The sequence below is a fragment of the Patella vulgata genome, chromosome 9, assembly GCF_932274485.2.
Source record: "Patella vulgata chromosome 9, xgPatVulg1.2, whole genome shotgun sequence".
NCBI lineage: Eukaryota > Metazoa > Mollusca > Gastropoda > Patellidae > Patella > Patella vulgata.
Window position 1 is genome coordinate 40,918,125 of NC_065887.2, and position 26,997 is coordinate 40,945,121.

The 26,997-nt window shown below is 38.0% G+C and overlaps 1 protein-coding gene and 1 long non-coding RNA gene across 2 annotated transcripts; one reads left to right on the forward strand and one right to left on the reverse strand.

Moving 5' to 3' along the window:
- Positions 1 to 3,266: 3,266 nt before the first annotated feature.
- LOC126831964 (uncharacterized) lies at positions 3,267 to 17,175 on the reverse strand. The gene is made up of 2 exons (XR_007684442.2): positions 16,606 to 17,175; positions 3,267 to 3,963 (listed from the first exon to the last, which is right to left on the reverse strand). It is a non-coding gene; the product is annotated as an uncharacterized LOC126831964 (long non-coding RNA).
- Positions 17,176 to 17,447: 272 nt separating this feature from the next.
- Positions 17,448 to 26,710, forward strand: LOC126831948 (uncharacterized). The gene is made up of 2 exons (XM_056103494.1): positions 17,448 to 17,539; positions 20,968 to 26,710. The coding sequence occupies exon 2, from the start codon at positions 20,975 to 20,977 to the stop codon at positions 23,534 to 23,536; it is 2,562 nt and encodes an 853-aa protein (XP_055959469.1). The 5' UTR covers positions 17,448 to 17,539; positions 20,968 to 20,974; the 3' UTR covers positions 23,537 to 26,710.
- The last annotated feature ends 287 nt before the right edge of the window (positions 26,711 to 26,997 follow it).

Sequence of the window (26,997 nt, forward strand, 5' to 3'; positions counted from 1 at the left end):
ACAAAATACAAGACATCACCATTAAAAAGGTCCGAATACATTTTCAAAATGTTTTCTGACATATTCATATTTACGTACCTTGTTAAAGCAGATGAAATTTCGATCGTCTGAACTCTATTTAATGAGGGGAGGTGGTATTTAAAAGTCAAAATACGCGTCTTAATACGAAATTCCAGTTATCGTAAAATGCTTCACCGGGAAGTATTTGTCTATCGCTCTTTGAATATACGAGTATTAGCTATTTTACTGGCACATTCATAATTACATGATTTAGAAAAAAATAAAGCCCTCTTTCGTTTGTCCAAAGAAAAATGTCGCTATCAAATAATAACTTAATTACTAAAAATAGACTACTTTCAATTTATTTTACTTGGTCTGGTAGCAGACTGTTCAGGGACTGGCAATATGTTGCATCTTCATTCCTTAGGGCTATTCAAGAATAAAAATAGTGTGGTCTTCAAAGAGACAATAAGGCGTACTCGGACTACAATCAAGGTACGAATCTCAGCCAGCTTTTTTAAAACAAAAACAATCACTTATAAAAGACTGTGTGAGAAACCTTTAGCTAAAAGCCCATCAAGTTACGAACACCTGACAATCGTATCAATTCAGAAACTTTCACCAAAATGCCAGAGGAAACCTCAAAAGTTATTATAAACATATTAATTTGAATGATCTCACATTTCAAGACGAAGTGGCAGCACTATAAGCATGTCTAGTAGCAGAGTTCAATCTAGCCAAAGCCAAAATCACCCAAACAGAGCCCTGTCAAATGCAAAAGCTAGGAGTTAATAAGTCGCCATAATTATCAAATCTAAACTAGTATCTCTCGGCATCCAATGTAAATTGAGATTACCTAGTGGTCTAGAATGTCGCGCTTCGAGCTTATGATCGTGGTTTCTATCCCTGGTGTGAGGGTATGTGGTCTAGAATGTCCTTGTCAGGCCCCCCGTTCTGCACCACGGACAAGGTGAAACCACGTCGGAAAATCCCCATGAACTTTCTCGGCCAATGCAGAGATCGAACACGCGACCCCCAGGCTAGCGAGCCAGCGTCTTACCCACCTAGCCACCGTGGCTCCAAAAAAAATATATATATATTTGAGGTATTAACAGTGAAGATATGAATTATAAAGTATTCTTAAAAACCATCAAAATCTGCAAATGGCTTAATTGTCATTTCCAATGTAGAATTGTCTTTTGACGGGGTTGTTTTCAGATCTAGATTACTAGAATGATCAACACAATATCATCAGTAAGAATGTTTCCAAATATAAAACTTTGCACTGAGCGCAAAACAGATTAGGCTCTTATAACCAGTAAAATGTTTAAAGCGGGTGGGGAGGGAGTGGTCCACAAGACCCCTTGTTTCCGATAATGTAATACTTTTAGTTTCTTGTAAAATTATCAATGTTGCCACTGCCGCACCTCCGTTCTATTTACAGCATTATACCCAACGTTAAGTAGCTGACAATGTATAACATGCTCGCTAGACAATTATGAGCCAGTTCCCCACAAATCCATTGTATTCGCACAAGGTTTTTAAAAAGAATAGATATGTAGTTGTCTCCCTTGTTTTGTTATCACCGGTATGTTAGTATTGTCTTTGGTTGATACAATTATAAATAGAGCGTTCTGGATCTTGTATTTAGGATTCTTGTCATAAAAAGATAATGACGCTTTTCAAATCATATAACAACCACAACAGGAACTTGAGGCTAGTTACGCCCAGTGTTGATATCTTCTGGGACAGTCAAAAAGTTTAAAACCTAGCTTTCTAGTCAATAGGGTAAGGATAATTAGGTAGTGCTGGATTAACCATTACCAAAAATAGGCACGTACTTTGGGCAGTTTTGTAGATGCCAAATTTAAAATATTTAATTAAAAAATTAATTAAGAATTCTCAAATGGTATTTCGTTGCTTTTGTCTGTTAATGACGTGTATAAAATCTCAGAAAAATTCTTTATCGCGAGCTTATAGTGGTTATTTGTGGTGATCATGGAGCCCATCACCACAAATGGTTAGCGCATGCGCACTGTATTATAAGGTCTGTCGTTGAGTTAACTAGCGGGGTTTCGATTCCCCGGTTGTACGCGACAAGGAGTAGGGTCGCCTGTCCAACCTCGTGGGTTTTCTCCGGGTCCTCCGGTTTCCTCCCACTGCTAAAGACCCCTACGTGCAAGCGAATTATTGAAATAAAATTTAACCGTGTGTTAGTCCCGAAATGACCTAGTTTGTGTCGAGTGGACGTTAAACCCCATTTCTCTGTCACTCTATGGTCATCACACGATGTCAAACTGATGTTCTCCAGGAAATTTAGAGAATCTGTAACAGCAGGTAGAATACACTGATTTTTTAAACATCATAGCCAGTCCCACTTGAGCTACACCTAACACGGATGAAAAGATACTCCAACCCGAATTAAATTAGTGGGTAGTACCGTTGTCCACGGGAATAAAGACTTATACCTAGCATGATAACCCATATGTCAGTTTGATTTCCCTCGGTGTCGTCATACATCGTCTAACGTCCCCCCGTCAAGCTTTTCCAACCTCGTGGGTTTCCTCCGGGTCCCCCAGTTTCCTCCCACAGCTAAAGACCCTACGCGCAAGCGAGTTTTTGAAATAAAATTGAACCATGCGTTAGTCCGGAAATGACCTAGTTTGTGTCGAGTGGACGTTAAACCCCATTTCTCTCTCTCTCTCTCTCTCTCTCTCTCTCTCTCTCTCTCTCTCCCTCCCTCCCTACAGTAGATCGGTCAATAGGGCGCGAACTACGTAACTAGAACGTTATGGGGTCGATCCAGATTTTAGTTAGCAGCCTTGTTTTCCCTTGTCAGTAGCGCAGGATCGGTGTTTCAGTAGCGCAGTATAGGGGTTTTTCCCTTGTCAGTAGCGCACGATGGGGGTTTTCCACTGTCAATAGCACAGGATGGGTTTTTTTCTCCCTTGTCAGTAGCGCACGATGTGGGGTTTGGCAAGGAGGAAATGTTTAACTATTCGGATGACATGACAGGGGAGAATGGCAAAGATACTCCTCGTAGCCACATTACATGGTTTATTTCCGTCTTCATTTACCGGTTTGACCCAGAAAACACTATTTCATTCGTCTGTGTTGTTTTGATTAGTTGCTGTTGTTGTTTTATTATTTTTTTAATTGCTATAGTTGTTGTCTTTTTTGTTGTTTTTATTGCGTTAATTGTTGTTTTTATTAGTTTTTCTTTGTGTGTGTGTGGGGGGGGGGGGGGCAAAAATTAAAACCGACCGTGTCTTTTATGATGATTTTTTTATTTCCTGTAACAACTTTTTCATTGGCATGCCTTCATTAATCCAGCCCCTATCTATCAACAAGCCCCTAAAATATAAGATAAACGCAATAAATAATGTCCTCAACTTAAATAACCAGCTCGACCCGTTTAAATAGTTTCTCAAACTTGGGGCGACTTGTCTTTGAACTTTCATTACACACTTCATATGCGCCCTTTTGTTCACAAACGTGTCAATGCGAACGAAAAAGTAGTCCAAGAAATCGGATTCAAACACAAACTTATAGGAATGGGATCCGTCGGTTATCTTTACGCCTAGGGGTGAAATGTCACCCGTTTTCTCAATGTGTTCTGTCTTCCCTTTATTTTGGACTAAAGGAAAATCGTAACACTGTAATGCGCCGTCCAGGCTAGGCGTATTAATATAGACATGCGTGAAAGACTTCGATTCCTTTGAAAATAAAAAGTAGTACAGAGTCGGACTGTAATCGTATCCAAGGTATTTCAAGGTCGACATTCTCCATATTTCATCTGGCTCTTTGTCGAATGCTGCTGTCGGGATATCATCTCCGTTCCATCGCTTAAGTTCCAGTGATATTGGAACTGTAAACCTGTGTGGATGTGGTACAAGTCGGGTGTGGTAAGCCCTTCCTGAAAATACTCCTTCTTCCATCGACGTCATTATATCGCCATGTAAACTGTAAAATAAAAACAGCATTTTAAAAAATATAGATCCCGCAAAAGCCGACAATGGACACTGTGCATAATTCAAACAAGGAATACGCATGCGTCACGTAAACTGGCTTGGAAATCTTCATCTTGAAAGGAGAGAGAGGGAGAAATGGGGTTTAACGTCCGCTCGACACAAACTAGGTAATTTCGGGACTAACACATGGTTCAATTTCATTTCAATAATTTACTTGCGCGTAGGGGTCTTTAGCAGTGGGAGGAAACCGGGGGACCAGGACAAAACCCACGAGGTTGGACAGGCGACCCTACTCCTTGTCACGTACAACCGGGGATTCGAAACCACGCCAGTTTACTAAATGCACCCAAAAGTTGAAGTGCACCCAAAAGAACCCCTGACATTTGGTATTCGATGAAGAGTGTTCGGAAACGCCACTGTCCGGACAAACTGCCCATCAAGGCCTCTGTAGGCCAGTTTCCATTAAGCCGTTTGATGCAGAAAAGCAAGACATTGAATCCCATTTCATTCCCAAAAATGTTGAAATGACCACGGATGTGCTGCTATCGGCGTGTTTTCATCGTGAATACGAACTTATCTACAGTTGTGCATACCTTATCGTTGTTTGCTATGTGGTCAATGCGAACTGACAATACATCTACACAATGAATGAATATCCAAATCTAAAGTCCACGGGGTCAAAGGGTCAATGAACAATACTCATCAAATTTCTGTGCACAGATCAAGTACTATATGTGGACATTCTATAGTAGGGTGACCCACCATAAATAAATATCTCCAAATATCTCGACAATTACGCCACAATATTTATATATATATGCCAAGCCTCAAATCAGTTTCACACAATTATAGTCACTAAATAAACGATCATGTTGTACTTAATTAGCTATGACCTTTAATCATCTATAAATAATAGACTGAAAACTGGTTCCAAATGTCGTCCATAACATCCAGACACTTTTGAGTAAAAGATAGGTTACGTGCCCTTGTTTTGAAATTAGTCTCGCTTAACCAGTCTATCGACCATTCTACGTCTGATTGACAGGTCGGGATAATCAAGACTACTTTTTTTACGAAACATAACAGAAAGCTAGAACAAGAAATTGAATTTAGAAATAAGCACTTTAGATAACTCAACAATTGTTTTAAGAAACTTGTAAAAGTAAAATGAAACTACTGCTAGTATCATGTTCCTGCTAACGAAAGTGATTCAGAGATATTATTTGTACTAAACCAAAAGATGCCGCTCTTAACGGTACAGTTAATGATAAAGCAATTTAAAAAAATAAAACAAACGTAATTTCTAAAGCTGCTGTAATAACCAAGAAGTTAAATCTTACTGCTATTCAAAATCGTCAACAATAGATTTTTTTACGGCTGTAATAGTTGATATATTTGTAGAGAATTGCACGTGCCATGGCTATTTATCGACTCAAAGAGAGTGCGGGGTTGTCAAAAAATCAGTTCGAGACACGCAACTGAAGCGTGCACATTTAGCCGTGTGGAGACCAACTTTCTGTAGAGTGCACGGGGCATCCTATCTATAGCTCAACTCAAGTGCCCATTCACTGATAAACGAACACGAGTCTTCGAAACAAATTTAATGTGACAAGGGGTGATTTAACTTAAATGATAATTTTGCCTTCATTAAATTAACAATGAAATTGTCATCTAGCTACATATAGCCATACAAAAGACAAACTTATTAGTTCTCAACAGGAAATCAAATAATAAACACTTTTGAACATAAATTAACGAGAGCACTTTGTTATTTGGTGCCATATTTAGTGATGATAATTAAAGATTATTGCTTTGATATGGATTTTAGAGAAATAGGGATAAACTCTACGGATTTATATTTCGTCCGTTCAACGCCGGGCAACTCAACTACTTTATGATAAAACATATTATGTTCAGTCTCTGCATTATGTACCACTATACGATATTATAGGCTTTTATAAACCTGTAACGGTAAATCTCTTTGATCTTTGGGGTATATTCTATGCCCGGAATAACTTGCGGTCTGAAAGGCGGGGCGGCTTTGGATATATATATACAAGGGAATTTGGGGTTATTCTTCTGAAAGTTTTTCTTTAAACCTGTACCGGGTTATTCTTGCAGTGTAGGGTTTTTTTCCCCATAAGAAAACATGATATAAGGTTTTTCTTACGGGAATTCTGGGATATTCTCATCTTGCGTACATGTATGTAAACATAGACGGTTTATAAGCAAGATCAAGTCCTCGACTTCGGTTATGCTGGGGAAGAAAGACTTCAGAAAAAAAACTTTTTTCGGGTTATTTTCTTCAGTCTTTCTTTCCCCAGCATAACCTCAGCCTCGTGCTTTATCCTACATATAAAGACCCGGGGTGCGCGTTGCATCATAAGGTCTATCATTGAGTCAAGTGGCGTGATTTCGATTCCCCGTTTGTACGTGGCAACGAGTAGGTTCGCCTGTCCAACTTCGTGGTTTTTCGCCGGGATTTCCGGTTTCCTCCCGCTGCTGAAGACCCCTACTCGCAAACGAATTATGGAGATAAAATGGAACCATATGTTAGTCCCGAAATGAACTAGTTAGTGTCGAGGGGACGTTAAACCCCATTTCTATCTTAGAAAGATCTTGTTATTTACAAGACCACTCAACTAAAGACTTAACAGAAAGGGAAAACCCCTAAAGTTAGGAAGATTATCCCAACTCTTGTGATGTATGTACAACAGGTATTTGACAGATTGGTATACATCTATAACCTTCATTCGTCAAACATCTGTGATCTCCATCTGGAACAGCGCCTTTAAAGGCTCAATACCACTCTTGTTGTAACTGAATAATATGTCCCAATCTTTATTCTGGTCAACAAATTGTACTATTTTACAATATTCCAATTAATTGATGATACAAATTTCATCTTAACACACCTAATTTAAAAAATTGGAAAAATTCAACTAAATGATTTGAAAAGCCTGACGTAAAGCTTTTCAAATGTGACTTGGATTTAAAAATATTTTTGAACCCTCTGGAGAAGTAAAATAGGATTTAATGGATAATTTACACAACAGGTAGGATACTTAAACATCTAATACTTAGAATGAGGCTATTTTTTTTATTTTCTGGAGCTGTCAAGTCAGCAAGAGTGTTATTGTCCCTTTAACCCCCTGCTTCAAAACATATGGAAACTGATACGATCATACGATCATACTAGGGGTGTCACAATAAGACATTTTTTTTACAAATCATTTCAGGCCAGCAATTTCCAGAGGCGAAATTGCTAGCTGAACACGATTTTTAGAATTTGTTTTATCTATGACGTCATTTTCGGTTGGGGTTTGTCTGATTTCCAAAATGGCCGCCAAAAGTTGACGTAAAATGAATTTCCAGATAGGATGGGTGATTTTCATGCAAGGTATGGCTTGTAATATATCATATATAAGGTTTTTGTTGTAATTGAACTGAAAAATAATCTCTAAAACTAGTTTCCCCAAATCCAAGATGGCGGAAATTCAAAATGGCGGCTAAAATTTACCTAAAATGGCCGATTTGTCAGATTAAAGTCATTTCACAGTTTGATTTGGTTTGTAACATGTAATCTAAAGGGTTTTCACTGTCACTGAACTTAAAATTAATCTAAAGAAAAAAAGAGTTTTCAAAATCCAAGATGGCGGAAATTCAAAATGTCGACCAAAATTTATCTAAAATGGCCAATTTGTCAGATAAAAGTCATTTCACTCTTTGATATGGTTTGTAATACGTAATTTAAAGGGTTTTGAATGTCATTGAACTTAAAATCAATCTAAAATAGAGTTTCCAAAATCCAAGATGGCGGAAATTAAAAAATGGCGGCCAGATTTTCTCTAAATTGGTCAATTTTTAAGATAATCGTCAATTTTCTGTTTGATATGGCTTGTAATATGTCCTCTATTAAGTTTTCAGAGTCACTGAATTTGATAATTGTAGATGATTGTTTCAGAAAAAAAAGGGACAATCACCAATCTTTCTATTGGATTGGTTTATAATAGCAAATTGTAATAGTTTTTTTAGGGCAACTGAATTTGATCTGACCCAGGAATCTACCTTAATCTAAAGAAAAAAAGAGTTTTCAAAATCCAAGATGGCGGAAATTCAAAATGTCAACCAAAATTTATCTAAAATGGCCGATTTGTCAGATAAAAGTCATTTCACTCTTTGATATGGTTTGTAACACGTAATTTAAAGGGTTTTCAATGTCATTGAACTTAAAATCAATCTAAAATAGAGTTTCCAAAATCCAAGATGGCGGAAATTAAAAAAATGGCGGCCAGATTTTCTCTAAATTGATCAATTTTTAAGATAATCGTCAATTTTCTGTTTTGATATGGCTTGTAATATGTCCTCTATTAAGTTTTCAGAGTCACTGAATTTGATAGGGGGGTTGGATGGCTGAATGGTTAGCATGCGCGTGCTGTATCATAAAGTCTGTCATTGAGTCGACTGGCGTGATTTTGAATCCCCGGTTGTACGTGGCAAGGAGTAGGGTCGCCTGTCCAACCTCGTGGGTTTTCTCCGGGTCCTCTGGTTTCCTCCCACTGCTAAAGACCCCTACGCACAAGCCAATTATGTAAATAAAATTAAACCATATGTTAGTCCCGAAATGACCTAGTTTGTGCCGAGTGGACGTTAAACCCCATTTCTCTCTCTTTCTCTCTGAATTTGATAATTGAAGATGATTGTTTCAGAAAAAAAAGGGACAATCATCAATCTTTCTCTTGGATTGGTTTATAATAGCAAATTGTAATACTTTTTTAAGGGCAACTTAATTTGACCTGACCCAGGAATCTACCTGTCAATAAATAAACCATGTGCAGAACTTACCAGTCAGCTAATTAGAATTTCAAAGAATTTAACCTTAAGACACAATAAATGTAGCTTAATTGTTTTTATGCATAAAACCCCCATAACAATACAACGGGGCCAACTGACGCATTTTTAATTTCATCTCCTTTGTCTTTGCACCATTTTACCGGAGTGAGAATCATTTGTGGTATATCCAGTCGTTAAGAATTTAAGTTCTCCTATTCGTTCAGAAATGGTAATGTGGTCCGTTTTTGCATCGAAGACTCCGTGTCCAGTAGCTTTTGTGGTATAGTCTAGATGTTGTATCCACAGGTCATTTTCGTCAGTTACGTATTTCACAACAAGTTCTACATGTAAGAACAACACATAAGAAAAGAGGAAATCGTGGGGGATGACTTTTGGGATACCTAGTCGTAAATGCATTTCCAATTATTTTCGTGATGATTATTTTTAACTTAGAACTTGGTGTGCATTACACAGAGACTTCGATGATTCATTTTACACTTTTCACTTTATGAAATACATGACTGACAAATATGAATTCATCTGTCTAGATGATACCACAAACGGTTTCCGGACATAAGTCTTCTGAACAAAAGTTAATAAATATTGATATTCGTCAAGCAGTGTGCTATGAGGAAAATTGGCCCAGACAGTGGTACTATGGTGTACTCTTATTTCGAATTCCAACTGTCTAGGGTTTTTGTATGCGCACGTCAACGTGTACATATAAACCTGGTTTCTCGAGAAGCCCCTGGTGCTGCATCCTGACAAGGAGAAACCACACTGGAAAATCCTAAGGTACTTTTTCAGCAAACATAGGGATCGAACCCCAGATCTCGTTCTTAGCGAGTCTTACTCACTGAACCACTATTTCGAACCATTTCTGAATAAACAATAGATAAATTCTTAACAACTGGATATATATATACTATTCAAAAAAAGTAGGGGATATTTGATTTTGGGGGCATAATACTAAAATATGCAAATGACTACGAAAAAAGTCACTATAGAACCTAACAGAAGAAACATTTCCAGTTACATGTGACGCCCAAACGCACCAATAGCTACCGCATGGAATGCAGGTGATGCTTGGGGTCATCATGGGGGTCCAACCCAAGATTTGCACGACTCTGACTTTGAATGTTACAGTCATTGTGGCATTGAATTCCAGGGTGGAAACATCAGTTTAATTGTTTTAGTGACCAGAAAACAAATTTTGATATGCGTCGGCTTACCCAAAATGAAAGGTTACGTGCCCTTGGCATGCTACAGATCGGCACAACACAGGCGGTTGTGGCGCGGACGATGAATGTTTCTCAGTCTGTCATAAGCAGGCTATGGTCCAGATATCGTGATACACAATCTGTACAGGACAGACCACGCTCAGGTCGACCAAGGGTGACAACTCAAGCCCAGGATCGATTTATCCGTACCTTGGCCTTGAGAAATCGTGTCATCACAGCAAATCAGATCAGCGCTCGTCTTCAAACAGACACTAGTGTGAGAGTGAGTGGCCAGACGATTCGGAATCGACTGCATAGGGGTCACCTTCGCGCCCGACGTCCTCGCGTGATCCCTTGTTTGAGAGATCATCACATTCAGGCAAGACGTCGTTGGTGTAGGGATCGTCAACACTGGGATAATCGACGCTGGAGCAATGTGATGTTTTCAGATGAGTCAAGGTTCACTGTTGATTTTTTGGACAGACGTAGGAGGGTGTGGCGTCGTCGAAACGAGCGCTTCCAAGACGTTAACGTCATCAGACATGATCGATTTGGGGGTGGTTCTGTTATGGTGTGGGGAGGCATCACTGTTGCTGGAAGAACGGCTTTACATGTTGTTGCAGGGCGTGTTACAGGCCAGTACTACCGGGACAACATCTTGGCAGTCCATGTTGTGCCGTTCGCACGACGTCATGGCCGCCGTTTCATCTTCCAGGATGACAACGCAAGATGTCACAGGGCCAGGATCGTTACAGGTTACCTCCAACAACAGAACATCACCACATTACCTTGGCCAGCACTGAGTCCCGACCTCTCCCCCATCGAGCATGTCTGGGACATGCTTGGACAGAGGTTACGTCCACGTCAACAACGTCCTGCCAATGTCCAAGAACTTGCTGCTGCGTTGCAACAGGAATGGGACAATCTGGACCAAAATGACCTTAGACGTCTCATTAGGAGTATGCCACGTCGGATCAATGCTTGTTTGGCAAACAGAGGAGGATTTACCCGTTACTGACTTGGTTGTGATGCTGTGGTAACTTTGCTGTTTGACCCCGGGTATCATTTTACCCTTATAATGGTCAGTCTGTGCCTTACTTAGTCTAACGATCATTTGGAATAAATCGATGAATGTGAACTTCATTTCATTTTGTCATTTGTTTCTTCGACGGTTTCATTAGATGACTTTAATAACACTTAAAAATCAAATATCCCCTACTTTTTTTGAATAGTATACCTCACTGTTTTGCTGGAATAATATTAAATCTTGTTTATGTGAGATCCAGTATAACAGTTCCAGTTACCATCAAAATAACTACTACTCTTTGCTATTACAAGCCAATCCCATAGGAAAATTCACGATTGTCCTGTTGTATTTTTAAGCAATCATCTACCATCTTCAAAATTCATTTTTGATGTAATATTCATTTTCAAAATTCATTTTTGAGGTAATATTCATTTTCAAAATTCATTTTTGAGGTTATTTTCAAGTTCGTGGACTTTGAAAACCTAATAAAGGACATTATTACAAGCCATACAAAACCGAAAAAATGACGATTATCTGAAAAATCGTTCATTTTAGGAAATTCTGGTCGCCATTTTGGATTTTGGAAACTCTTCTTTTGAGGTTGTTGAGTGACACAGAAAACCCTTTAAATCGCATATCACTCGCCATATCAAACTTAAAAATGACGATTATCCGAAAAATCGACCATTTTAGGGAAATTCTGGCCGCCATTTTGAATTTCCGCCATCTTGGATTTTGGAACCCCGTTATATTTAGATTAATTTTAAGTTTAGTGACACTGAAAATCCTTTAAATTACATATTATAAATCATATCAAAGAGTGAAATGACTTTTATCTGACAAATCAGCCATTTTACATTTTTGTATTTATTGATGTCAGTAAGATGTTACTATGGAGAACGTAAATTTCAGATTATACATTCCAGACTTCGTAATTGTAAAAGTGCTCTAAACTTCCATAGATTTTTAATGCATATTTCACATAACCCGACATGCAGTTGTGGTCATACTCAAGAAGACAGCGACCATTATTTTCTGCACTGCCCAAATTATTCGTCTCAGCGTATCTCAACATTAAATACCCTCCCATTTAAATCCATAAATACAAAAGCGTTCCTATATGGCGATACCAACGAAAGTAACCCGTTCAACAAAGTGAGTTTTAGTAAAGTTCACAAGTATTTAAAACTAAACAAGCGCTTTGAATAGATAAGGTAATTGTCAGGCGACGATGATTGGTGTTAAATAGTGATGATGACGATGATGATGACGATGATGATGACCATGAAGATGATTTATTTATATATTTATTTATATACTAGAAGAATGCCCGGCTTCGCTCGGGGGTCATAACTCCGAAACCGGAAGTGGTAGACTAACGCCACCTGGCCTATGTTACTCCCCGGTATGAGCTACCCCTATACCCCAAATTTCAGACTCGGAAATGACAACGTGAATGATGGATCAGTCGAACGACAGAGTGAATGACAGGAGTTTTCCAGTCGAATAATAAAGATAATGGCAACGCTGGTCATAGCATATCTGTTTATAATATATTTCATATAAATGTTTATACACGTATTTGAAAAATACATTTAGGTCTACGTGTAATGTTGAATGTATAAATTCGGAAATGTTTTGATCTCTTGAACTGTATTATTTAAAATACACGATTAACGTATTAAATTGTAAATAATGAATCAAGCCAAGACATGTATTAAATGTTTTAAATGTTTTATTGAATTGGAATAGAAACTGAAAACAGATTAACACCCTGTGTGAGATATTTCATTCAAATATTGTGAAAGGGTTGGTAATAAAATTAAAATTGTCATTGTGTCATTTTAATAACATGGAATCGTCCTATTCTGTTACGTAGTCGTCTCAACATATTGTTGTCATGGGTTACTTCTGCTAAACAACTCAATAGAAACGAGTAAAGTATTATAAACGAAATTATGTCTAAAGAGTTCTTCATGACATGTATTGACTGTAAGACACAAAGCGTACAGGATCTAAGTGTGATGTTAAAGGTCAACACGTAACTAGTGAACTGATAAATATTGTACAATTTATCTAAAGAGTACATTTATGAAAACGTGGTACTTTTCTGATATCTAGTTAAATTAACACTTACCCAGATCTTGGCATAAGCATGACTTAAAATGATCACGGCTAAAACACTTCCGTGCGAATCAAGAATTCTTTATGTAAGAATAGGGCTTTATAAGACCGTAAATGCACCACACATTATGTCTCCATAAGATGGTAGCTATATCAAACTTAAAAATGACGATTATCCGAAAAATCGTACATTTTAGGGAAATTCTGGCCGCCATTTTGAATTTCCGCCATCTTGGATTTCGGAACCCCGTTATATTTAGATTAATTTTAAGTTTAGTGACACTGAAAATCCTTTAAATTACATATTATAAATCATATCAAAGAGTGAAATGACTTTTATCTGACAAATCAGCCATTTTAGGTAAATTTTGGCCGCCATTTTGAATTTCCGCCATCTTGGATTTGGGGAAACTAGTTTTAGAGATTATTTTTTCAGTTCAATTACTAAAAAACCTTATATATGATATATTACAAGCCATACCTTGCGTGATAATCACCCATACTATCTGGAAATTAATTTTTCGTCAAATTCTGGCGGCCATTTTGGAAATCAGAAAAACCCCAACCGAAAATGACGTCACAGAAGTAAAATAATCTCATAATCGTCTTCAGTGACAAATTTTGCCTCAGAAACAACCCGACCCCAAATTTTGTTCCGATTGTGACACCCCTAATCATACGACGTATCACGTTATAGATGAGGACAGATTTATCTAAACTTTATAGATAAAGACACGTGGCCTTGAGAGAAATTACGCTGGACCCACATCCTCATCCCTTCCATAGGGCATGTTGACACAGATAAGTTGATGAATTATCTCGTAAGAGTTCACACATTCACCTTAACGATCGTACGATTTGGATGTGACGTGTCGTGCACGGGGCTTGCCTCTTGACCTCATTTATTCAGGTGTATGATCAATTAAAATTATTTTATAGGCTTTATAGTTTATTGGATTCCACATTTCTTAAATACTGAGTCTGAAATATTTTCTTAAATTAGTTTATTTCGTCACTAACATTGCGTTTATTGTTCACTCAACAATAAACATGCAATATTAAAAAAAATATATATACATGTATTTCTATTTTTATTAAAAGATGTCCTCAGACGCGAACCGTAGGCCTACATGGAATACAGGTTCTATCGGCTAGCTAATTTCTGTCAAGAAAAAAAAAAGTTGACTCGGATCGCTAACATATATGCTTTAAACCATATGACCAGAGCTATGATAAAATCGGGCAAACTCGTTATAGATTCGTGGGCGTGCGATGGCATCTGGGGAGCCAGGAGAAACGTCCCAGAGTTAGGCGGTACTAGGCCTCACATAGGGGTTGAAATAAAGACACTTTACTTAAAAACAGGGCAAGTGTCAGGGCACCCTGACAGAGATAAGAGGTGGTGAAGACACAGAAAGATTAAGAGTTCATGCATTCACCTTGACGGTCGTACGATTTTTATGCTGTGACGTGTGTCGTGACGACCCCGTGTTTCAATGATTGTTCCATTAGTTACCATATTCATCCATGTTTGTACTTTGAATCATCATAAACAAAACAAAACACAAAGGAAATACGAACTCATAAATGTAAACAACAAGGATGGATCGCAATTGTCCGACTGACGTGGAAGCGAGTCTGACGTATTACAGCAAACTATCCAGTTTATTTCCTGTTCTGTTTACAGTCAATGCCCCAGGGACTTGAACGGATGCTGACACAACATGGATTGTAGAAAATTACTCATTGGGCGGGGTATAGTATGGGAGCACCTTATGGCAATTCTCTAAAGGGAATAATATAATAACTTCAGATTAAAGGAGTCATTTTAAATATTAATTGGATTTGGCCTTTTGCAACTTAAAAATACATTATGGGAGATTGGACAAAAAATTGGTACTCCTCACTATGCCAGTTAAAAACTAGATAATGTAAAATGTATTTGCTGAAAATTTCAGGCAAATTGATCCTCTATGAACCGAGAAATAAGCGATTGAAATTCGGTAGGATAAAAAACATAGTCTCGATTATCCATTTTTTGATTTAATCAGAAGCAGCAGACCGAGTTCTAATCCAGTAAATATCGCAGACTAGCAATGCTATCGAGGGTTGATTATGGTCTTGTTTTGTTCATTAGTGTCTAATTAATAATTTAGACAACATTTCAGGCCTAAAGAAAGACCCGCAATAGGCCGATTTAGCTCTTGCATAATGTATGTTTAATGTCTGATTAATAATTTAGATAACATTAAAGGCCTAAAGAAAGACCCACAATAGGCAGATTTAGCTCTTGCATAATGTATGTTTAATATGATTAATACAATGACATCATTATTAATGTGACGTCATAATGTATGTTTAAGATCTCCTTTATTTCTTTAAAGATGTATAGTAAGAGGTAAATCCAGATCTTTCGCTTGGCCTCAAATGTATATAAAAAAATTAATTAGACATTTTTGTACATGTCAAGCCCGTCATCAACTCTCTAAACCATCGGTTACTTTTGATTTCTCAACGGATTTAAACACGATTGCTAGTTAATAATAAAATTTCCAAAAGGATAATCGAGACTTTCTTTCTTTATCATAACAACCGAGGGTATTGTATTTTTGAAACGGCCATATCACCCCTCGGAATGACATAGTTTCACTGATATTTTCAAATTCCCTTGTCATTATCTATTTTCTTTTTAAAACTATTGTAGCGATAACTGTTAGCTCTGTATCTGAATGTTAAATAACTCATCTTCAATAATTATTACGTACAACATTTAAATCAAATCGAATCTATCGTCTATAGTTTTTAGGATAAACTTTGCGGAGTATGGTATTTCTTCAATCTCGGTGTTGACTTTTGTTTAACGGTCTACTGATCTGCACCGAGTGGGGTAATGGAGACGAGTCTCGATGTGGTATCACCTTAATGAAATGAAATGGGGTTTAACGTCCTACTGTTCTCCTCCCAACCGGGCTAATGAAGACTGGCATACGCCATACAGTGTACTATGAGGGAAATTTCGCCCGGACAGTGGCACTACGGCCTACTCTTTTATCGAATTTCAATTGTCAAGGGATATTTTACGTGCACGCCAATGGGTACACGGGACCTCTATTTTCCGTCCCATCCGAACGACTAGACAGTTGTCCTTGCCAGGCCCTCCGTCCTGCACCACTTACAAGGAGGGGCCACGCGACATCCAGGCTAGCGAACCAGCGTCTTACCCACTAAGCCACCGTGGCCCCCGCCCCTTAATGAGATTATTTGGGTGTAAATATTTGCTATGTGTATCTATCTATAATATACATTGTTTACTATGAACAGCACGAGCCCCCATATACTTGTAGAGCATATCGTTAAAGCAGCGGTGGAGATTGTTGTATACCATTACACACGAAGCGTAACAATAAATTTCTTTATGATATTGACTTACCTATCCAACTCTGTTCACGCCCGACATCAACTCCCTTTCGACAGACGATATTTCCTCTTTTTAAATGACTTCTCTCCTGACTTCCGCTCCGGCTTACATAAATTGTAGATTATTTTATCAGTGTAAATGAATACACTAGAATTAATTAAGATTTTGATCGTTATATAAGCGTGAATCCTACATAGCGAACTTATATATTTATGTAAGTATTGGTTCATGCATGGTAGTATATGTGGTGCGCTATATGTATTCTCAGTGTTCATTCATTCGATGAAAGTTTGTCTGCAACGTGTAGCGATTGGCTCGCCCATGTGGACACAGATCACTAAAGATTTCCCCATTGACTCCAATGTTAATTCTCGTATCTTAGACCTGCTCTAACTTTTTCCCACATTTTCGTTGGGTAGAACGCTTTCTACCACAGATGGAGCAACATGTGGCAACCACTTGCCCAAAAGCACGTATGAGGTTCTTCATGAAAAACTTGAGATACACAAGCTGGAAGTAGAGACAAGTAAACATGCAATTTCAGGCCCTACATTTCAACGTAACCAACCTCTCAACTCTTGTATCCTTCCTCATCAAAATTATGAATATTCACCAAAACCTGACAGAAAATGTATTTTCAAACCCTTTTCCTCAATTCTACACCAAAAAGTCAACAAAACAAAAATCGCCATGCAAAAGGGGGAAAAGGGAAAAGGGAGAGGAAGACTAAAAATAGCTTTGGCCCTTGTTTCGTGGGTGACGGCGTAGGAATATTTGGTGATCTGTGTCCCGGCGTAGGAATATTTGGTGATCTGTGTCCATGTGTCACACGAGTGGGTTATAAAACACACACCGGTTTTAACAAGCTTTCATAACATTTGCCAGTATTTTATTTTCTGAGAGTAATTATTAAGGCAAGGTCTACAATACAGTGCAGGAACTTGAGGTAGGTTATTCTGATAATTTAATAAATTTATTAATTTAGTTTCTATATACTAATAAATCTTGTTAGATATATATGAAGGAATTTTCACGGTCCACTAGTAAGTTGGAGTTGTGCTCGGTAACAATGTGTGTTGACAAGCAGACGATATAAAATGATTTTTTGCAAAACGTTGCACAAAACGTGCAGCTTTCTGTATGGGCAGGGAATAAAATAATGTAATATGGCGTCTCGTCTACACCTGACTCAGTCGTATTTTAAGACTAACCTACTGGAATTCTTAATTTCCTTTTTCACGTTAGAGAGAAATGCGGTCTAACGTCTACTCGACACAAACTGGGTTATTTTGGGACTAACATAATATGAAAATGAAATGAAATGAAATGGGGTTTAACGTCCTACTTTTCTGCTCTTAAACTGGGCTAATGAAGACGGGCATACGCCACACAGTGTGCTATGAGGGAAATTTTGCCCGGGCAGCGACGCTACGGCCTACTCTTATATCGAATTCCAACTGCCAAGGGATCTTTTACGTGCACGCCAATATGTACACGGGACCACGGTTTTTCGTCCCATCCGAACGACTAGACAGTTGTACTTGTCATGCCCTCCGTCCTGCATCACTGACAAGGGGGAAACCACGCCGGAAAATCTGGATGAACTTTCTCTGCCAATGCAGGGATCGAACACCCGACCTCCAGGCTAATATAATATGGTTCCAGGCGTGGGACTGGAAACCCTACCAATGTCACTCTTAAACACACGATTTTGGCTCACACAAAAAACTGTTCAAGTGCGAGTCACACAAACCACGATGGTCTTAGCGCACGCTAATAATTATATTATTGAACGACACTCAACCCTCCAGAATAAGAAATACCGAATACGCGCTTGAAGGCCTATGCATTGTATTCCCAAGCGCCAGACAGCATGACGTTAACAATGGTATGTATGCGAATTCAAGCGTACAATACACGCCATATCTCCGTGGGAGTCACGGTGACTCGGTGAGTAGGGCGTTTTCTCATTAACCCGGAGATCCGGTGTCAGCCGAGAACGTTTATCTGGATTTCCTGGCGTGGTATCCCCCTTGTTAGTTGTGCAGGACGGAGGGCCTATAAAGGGCTAACGTATAGTAGTTCGGATGGGACGAAAAACTGAGGTCCCGTGTACACATTGAGGTACATGTAACTCAACCCTTGACAAAATGAAATGAAATGGGGTTTAACGTCCTACCAAACTGGGCTAATGAAGACAGGCATATGTCCGTGTACAATTTCCCTTCGTAAGCCTAGTCGGTAACGAACAGTAGGACGTTAAACCTCATTTCATTTCAATTCCTTATCTCCGTTACCCATTCAGCAAACAAAAGACTTTAAAGAGGGGGGTTGGATGACCGAATGGTTAGCACGTGCGCGCTGGATCATGAGGCCTGTCATTGAGTCAACTGGCGTGGTTTCGAATCCCCGGTGATAAGGAGTAGGGTTGCCTGTCCAACCTCGTGGGTTTTCTCCGGGTCCTCCGGTTTCCTCCCACTGCTAAAGATCCCTACGCGCAAGCGAATTATTGAAATAAAATTAGAAACCATAATATGTTAGTCCCGAAATGACCTAGTCTGTGTCGAGTGGACGTTAAACCCCATTTCTCTCTCTGTGTCATTTGATTAGAATACCAGTCGCTGATCACGATCGTGCATTTGTCATGCTAAGATGTACCCAAATTGATTGAGAAACGTAATGGGGTTTAAAGTTACAATTTCATATTTTTAAGTTATATTTTTAAAATGTATCAAAATAAAGCCCTAAAATAGATGGTATCTATAAACAGTCCTACCTTCTTAAAGAATAATCCTATTAATCCTATAATTCACTATTGCCAGTTGAGAAATTGGCAAAAATATCATTTTCAACTTCAAATTCAAACGTTTGAGATAGCTATTCCTTAGTGGGGAATAGGAAAATAATGGAGGTAATTGTGTTATTATTTCCGGTGTGAAGGTTTGTAAGTGTGAGAAAGATAACCTATAATCGTACATGTATAATAGTGAGTTTACAACATATTGACCAAAAGACATAGAAATAATTATGTTTTGACTTTCTTAGAAAATATGAAATTGTAACTTTAACGTCTTACTTTGCTAGACAAACTGGGCTAATGAAGACGGTCAAGCACGTACACCATCTCGGAACTAATTCTGGAACCTGGCCAGATCGTTAACAAACGGGATTAATAACTCCTCTGAACTTATTTTATTTCTGTCGATCGTGTATTAGTTTCTTTATGTTTATCAATGGCGGATCCCCCCCCCCCCGCTCAGCTATATATATTTTTTTTGTAAATCAACACTTTTTATGAGAAAAGTTTCTCGACCGTGTGCTTTATCCTTTATCGTCAGATGTGGGACAGGATGGGCACTCAAAGCACGAGATAATGATATAGACATTATGTGATATCACAATTAATGTTTTGCATCCATGAAATTGAATCACAATGTCATTGTATTAATTCATAATAAAAAATGACGTCAAACGAGGTGTTGAATTTCTCTGTTTAAAAAGCTCAATGTGTATGTATATATATATATATATATATATATATACATACATATATATACATATATATATATATACATACATATATATACATACATATATATACATATATATATATACGCCAAAATGACGATAGAGACCATGCGGAAGGGGTGGGGGGAGATATACATTTTCTCAGGAACTTGACAAACCCCCTCCTGCAAAAATTCCTGGATCCGCCCCTGTTATCGCCCACTTAACATCTGCTTAGTATTTTACGAGGTGTCATAAATTAAATATTGTATCGCTATATTTATAAGTGTTCGTTGTCTCCTGTATATAAACACAATATTACAAAGTATATTAGTTCATATACCCCTACCCTATCCTCGCCACCTCCATACCTTAACCCTTTAATGCTTGTAATATCCAGTCATTCTGATTTTGCAGAATATAGGAATAACATACCATTTTCAACAACAATACGACAGATTTTCCATAAACTTTTCTTATTCTTAATAATATTAGTCCATGTCCAGTCCATGTTCCCATCCCACTCATTTCACACCTTCTCCTAAAAGAAAAAAAAAAAAAAAATAAGTCATAGTGTTGTATATCTATGCGCTGAACGGGTTGTAATATGGTTGAACGTCTCGTAAACACAATAATTTGGTTATTTTGAAATAACATGTGATTATTTTGTTTTTCTTTGGTCCCCTGTACAACTTTGTCCCGGTGCTACCAGGAGCTATTTTACCTGCGACAAGGTTTATTTTACCTGCGCCAATGGTTATTTTTCCGTCGTCAAGACGAGACAGCTGGCCGTAGCTCCACTGTCCGCTGCAGAACAGTAGGGTGTTAACCAATTCAATAAATAATCCTTTTTTTTTGTATTTTAAGGTAGACAATGAAGAAAGTTGCTATAATTGGAGGCGGTATCAGCGGGATAGCCACCGCCTATAACTTATGGAAGAAAGGATTACCCGGAAGTCACATTACCATGTTTGAAGCCCGTGATAAGCTAGGCGGCCATTCTAGATTATTCCATCACCCTAATCTGTCACGACCCGTCGATGTCGGATTCCAGGTCTTTAACCTCAACACATATCCACTGCTGCTGCAGTTCTTCCGAGAACTTGATGTGGACATCTACGATTCCGATATGTCCTTCTCCGTTGAGAACGAATCGTTCGCCTGGGGATCCAAATCCGGCCTGTGGTCGCTCTTTGTAGCTTTTCTCCAGGCCCCTATCCAGATGCTGAAATTCTTGTGGACCCTGTTCTGGTTCTTTCGGGATGCCTGCTCTTACATTCAGGGTGTTGATTCTGGGCAGCATAAACACGTTTCAATAGGAGAATTCTGTAGAGAGAGAAAGTATTGTGACGAATTCATGCAAGGGTATTTAATACCGTTTACTGCCAGCGTCTGGTCCGCCACGTCTGACAACTCAGAGGACTTCGATGCCTTCACCATATTTACCTTTATGGCGAATCACCACCTACTGGAGTTCCGAAATCTCAAATGGAAAACGCTGACCCATACTTCAGAGAGTTACATCAACGCTTTTCTTCACAAATGTAAGCCTATTGTTAATCTAAAGAAAAGAGTTGCGTCATTGAAACAAAATGATAACTTAAAATGGCGGATAAACGATTCGGAAGATGAATATGATGATGTGGTTTTAGCTCTTCACGCCCCGGATGTAAAACATATCCATATCGAGGCTACTTCAGGAGACACGGACGAGCTAGTAAAGAAAATGGCGTCCGTTCGCTTTGATGACAAGTATGTTATCATCCATCAAGATACATCGTTAATGCCAAGATCTAAGTTAAATTGGAGTAGCTGGAACTTTAACCATGGCGTGGTTACGTACTGGGAGAATTCTCTACAACCAATCGGCTTCCATTTTGATGTTTTTGTTTCTATTATTCATAAAGAAATCATGAAGGAGACAGAAATCGATCAAGATAAATATCTAGCAAAACCAATCATTATGGCGCACCCAGCTTATGGCTTGGAAAATATTCAGCTCGCTAAAGATATCAGAAACTTACAAGGCTGTAATGGACTCTATGTTTGTGGAGCTTATCTAGGTTACGGCTTCCACGAAGATGGTTACAGAAGCGGTTACGAAGTTGCTCAGTTAATTGGTGACCGGGCTGTTGATATGTACGAATCGGTCATCACTTACAACCGATCGGTCGAGGATACCTATTCTAAGAGTATGCTGCAGTCTTTGTCCGATAACATAGCGTTAGGAGCACTCAAGCAGTTTTTGGCTAGTAACATCAAAAAGGGCTGCATCGGCATTCAAACGCCTGGATATGGCATAGAATTCTTTGGCGAGATTGGAGTACCGACAGTTTTGGTTGATGTTAGGAATCCTAGTTTAGCCTGGAAGTGTCTGCTACAAGGAGATATAGGTCTGGCAGAAGCCTATATTGATAAAAGTTTGCGTGTTGACAATCTGCCATTGTTGTTATTTTATCTGGTGATTAATACCTACCCTGCTCAACAAACACTTACATGGCGTCCCCTCGTCTTCTTCTTCAACAATATGTGGCCGAGGATCGGACACACCCAGCGGTTGAAAAATACCCCGGCCGTCGCGAAACAAAACATCATTGAGCATTACGATCTCGGAAATGACTTCTTCGAGACTTTCCTCGATTCAACCATGACATACTCGAGTGGCATCTTCTTAAAGCCGTCGGATGATTTGGAGACCGCGCAGTTACGGAAGTACGATCGCTTGCTTGATTTGCTTGACGTGCCGGAAGGGGGGCATATTTTGGAAATAGGATGCGGATGGGGAGGAATGGCCGTGCGAGCTGCCAAAACACGCAGATGTTTCATGAGCTGTATCACCATCTCACCAGAACAAGGTAAATATTGTCGAGAGCTTGTCCTCAAACACGGTCTACAAGATTCAGTGAAGATCTACGAGATTGATTTCCGGGATATCCAAACGGAGTTTGCGCATTTGAAATTTGATGCCGTCGTGTCTATAGAAATGATCGAAGCGATAGGTCCTGATAATTACGACCTATACTTTAAGACAATATCCGGTGTACTGAACCCGTATGGAAAGGTCGCCATCCAGGCCATAACGCGATTCGAAGACCAGTACGAACAAAACAAACGCGAACCAGATTTCATCAACCAATATATTTTTCCTGGGAGTTGTCTCCCTTCGCTGGGAACTATCTCCCAACATGCCACGAGGAACGGTCTTGTTATTTCGGAAGTTTACAATATATCGGAGAGCTATGCCAGGACCCTGGCTACTTGGAGGGAAAAATTCAATCGTGCTACCAAAAAACAGGACTTTAGATTTGATCATAAGTTTATTCGAATCTGGAATATGTACTTTTCAATGTGTCAGGCAGCGTTCGAGGCCAATTCAATTCAAGATTTCCAAATCGTTTTTGAAGCAATGCGAGTGGATAGTAGTAAAATTTTGTGACATGCAACTGTTAAATCGAGTACCACGCGAGGAAGTTGATCAGATCGGGTGTGTGTATATTATAAACAAACAAACCTCTCCTTATTCTAAACCGAAAGTCTGTAATCATTAGTATCAAGGAAACGGAATTGACTATGTCAGAGAGAGAGAGAGAGAGAGAGAGAGAGAGAGAGAGAGAAATGGGGTTTAACGTCCTACTAACTATTCTGCTCCGAACTGGGCTAATGAAGGCGGGCATACACCATACAGTGTGCTATGAGGGAAATTTTGGTCGGACAGCGGCTCTACGGCCTACTCTTATATCGAAGTCCAACTGTCAAGGGATCTTTTACATGCACGCCAATGTGTACACGGGACCTCGGTTTTTCATTCCATCCAAACGACTAGGGTTCTTTATGGTTCACGCAATTGTATACAAGTGGTTTTGTATATTGTACTATCCGAACAACTATACGCCGTCCGGCACCATTGATAGATACCGTGCCGGAAGGTTATCTGACGAATCACTGTCTCAATAAACATCTATCATTATCCAACATCTTTTTAAAATGAATTTCCATTTTTTGCTAATGTTTAGCATGTTTTATTGTTATTATTGTTGTTATAGTACATATTTTGATATACATGTATTTACTTATCTTAATTGATTAATTGCTTTAAAGTGGATAAGTTAATCTTTACTCCGAACCCTGATCGTTCTAATCTGGACGCACTGTCTTATCTATTTACCTTTTCTACACAACAATCTTAAAATAATTTAATATTACTTAACATGCATCCTAGTCATTGATTTAGTATGTACCTATATTTGAGTTACGTCTCAGTAATGTAAATATGTTAATTTATATCACATTTTGTATTATATGGTTAACCCTTATCATGTATATGTTCAACTAATTCTAGTGTAATTATTATTAAGATATTAAGTTGGCGATAGCGACTGGGTATAAATATAAGAGACGAAATACGAACAATTATGTTCATTCGTTAATAAACCCAGATCGACGTCAAATAATTAGTACTTATGTTTCTTATAGGTGAGTTAGTTTATAATTGTGTCGCCTAATAATTCATTTAGTATATATGTTTATGTTATTCCTAATATTATAATGTGTAATAGTTTACTATACTTATTCACATAATATGATAATACTTTATATTTGCTATTGATAAATGTATGTTTCTTTTATGCATAATATGATAATGTGAAATAGCTTACAATTGCACTTGATAACATTGTCATTATTGCCGCTGTGACGATAATTAACAAAGTCTCGATTATCTATTTTTGCGTTTAATCATCAACGGACGTTAAACAGCAGATCGGATTCAAATCCCATGAAAATCGAACACATAAGATGACATCGAGAGTTGATTATGGTCTTTGCATGTTAATAAATGTCTAGTTAATAATTTATATAACATTTCAGGCCTAAAGAAAGACCTGCAATAGACAGATTTAGCTCTTGCATAATGTATGTTTAACATTCAAATTTTATATAAATTTAAATATGAAACGATTTGCAAGAAATCATGATGTCCAGTTGTCAGGTTTAAAACAAGATTCTTTTACACTTGTTTGGCTAAAAAAGATATATTGATAATTCTTATAATGCTGTATGGAAACACGTATTTAATAACTTTTAAAAATCACGTACAGAATGAATTTAGATATAGAAGCATTATCTACGAAATATCTCAAAGGTAGTCTTAAAAAATATACCTTTATTTTATAGAGCTTTGTTAATAGCCTGGGCTAGCTGCTATAACGATATTTTAAACCAGCCTTTATTTGATAATCCACTTATTCTATATAATGCTAAAACTCTACATTTGTATAATTATATATTGCATAATATTGCAAATATTGCTGACATGTTTTTGTGTAATACCTGGTTTAATCCATTCAACATATATACTAGATTCGTTTGATAGGGATGATAAAGACATTGACTATGCCAAAATTGAAAAATATTTTAAAATTTATTGTTCGTCTATATCCCCCCCACCAGCTTGGTTGAATATTATTGATAATGAAAGCCATGTGATACATAATAAAGTGAATTAATGTATCTCTTGTGGAGAAAAACACTACCGGTTGAAAATTGTACATCTAAAATATTTTATAATATATTAAGAGATAAATTCTATCAGAAATTCACAAATGAATTATTTTGGGATCAATTTCACTTTATCATTAGTATCAAAAGTTGTTTGGACATTTATTTTTTGTTATTTTAAAAGCAATGAATGTATTGGAAAGTATAAAAGTAGAATTATTGATGAGTTGTTTTGTGTATTACTATGGTTTTTGCAACCATATTGTAACTCTAACTAATAATTGGGTTCACGTACATGTATGGTAGAGAAGTCATATATCTCACACACTCAAATTAAAATGAGTGATAGATTTACATGTAAAAAAGTGATAATCTGGTAAAACAAAACAAACCCTACTAGTTATGTCCTTTTCATTGTCAAAATATCCATCAAATAGTATGTTGTTTATGACATGTGTTTGGTAGAACAACTGAGGTAATGTTCTGATCCCGGTCATTTTTGGGAGGGAAATTAACACCAAAGTCAGTCTATGACGTAATGGAATTAGACGGTTGAAAATGAGGGTGTTGAGCGAAATTCATTAGAGCTCACCCTGTCTGCCAGAGGAATATTGGTGCCAATCGGTTTAAATATAATAAAGGTGTATAAAAGACTTAATCTGTAGTTGTAATTATTTCGATCACGAATAAATCACAACAAAAACGGTTAGTAATAGTACATTTGTACACTCTGTCAAAGTAGGGGGTGGGGGTCGAATGCTTAGCACGTGCGTGCTGTATCATAAAACCTGGCATTGAGTCAACTGGCGTGGTTTCGAATCCCCGGTTGTACGTGACAAGGGGTAGGAACGCCTGTCCAACCTCGTGGGTTTTCTCCGGGTCCTCCGGTTTCCTCCCACGGCTAAAGTCTCCTACGCGCAGCGAATTATTGAAATAAAATTAAACCACATGTTAGTCCCGAAATGACCTCGTCAGTGTCGGGTGGACGTTAAACCCCATTTCTTTCTTTCTTTCTGTCAAAGTAGACAAATTAAAGATATCAATCATTTATCCTCAACATGTCCTGAAGTTTTAAAAGGTCTAGTTTCATGGATTTTTATCCTGAAGGATTCGATCTTACCCAATTTCATCATCTTATTCTGTTTGGTACTAAATTCATTAAGGGGAGTAAAAAGAATAAAATACTTATTCTCTTATTTTCATTTACCCGCCTAGCCATAATAAAACGTCGTAGAATGTTTGTTAAAACTGGAAAAAAATGGATGTAATAAAATTATTCATGAAATGCGCCGAATCTTTTGGTTCTTTATAAAGAAAGCCACTTCAGGGAGCTATTAGAGACATCTAGTCATGTATTACATTACGCCTTAATCCCTGAAATAAATGGTTGTACGTGACAAG

Excerpts from the sequence above, each read along its gene's own strand:
- LOC126831948 (XM_056103494.1), top strand. The coding sequence starts at position 20,975 with ATGAAGAAAGTTGCTATAATTGGAGGCGGTATCAGCGGGATAGCCACC.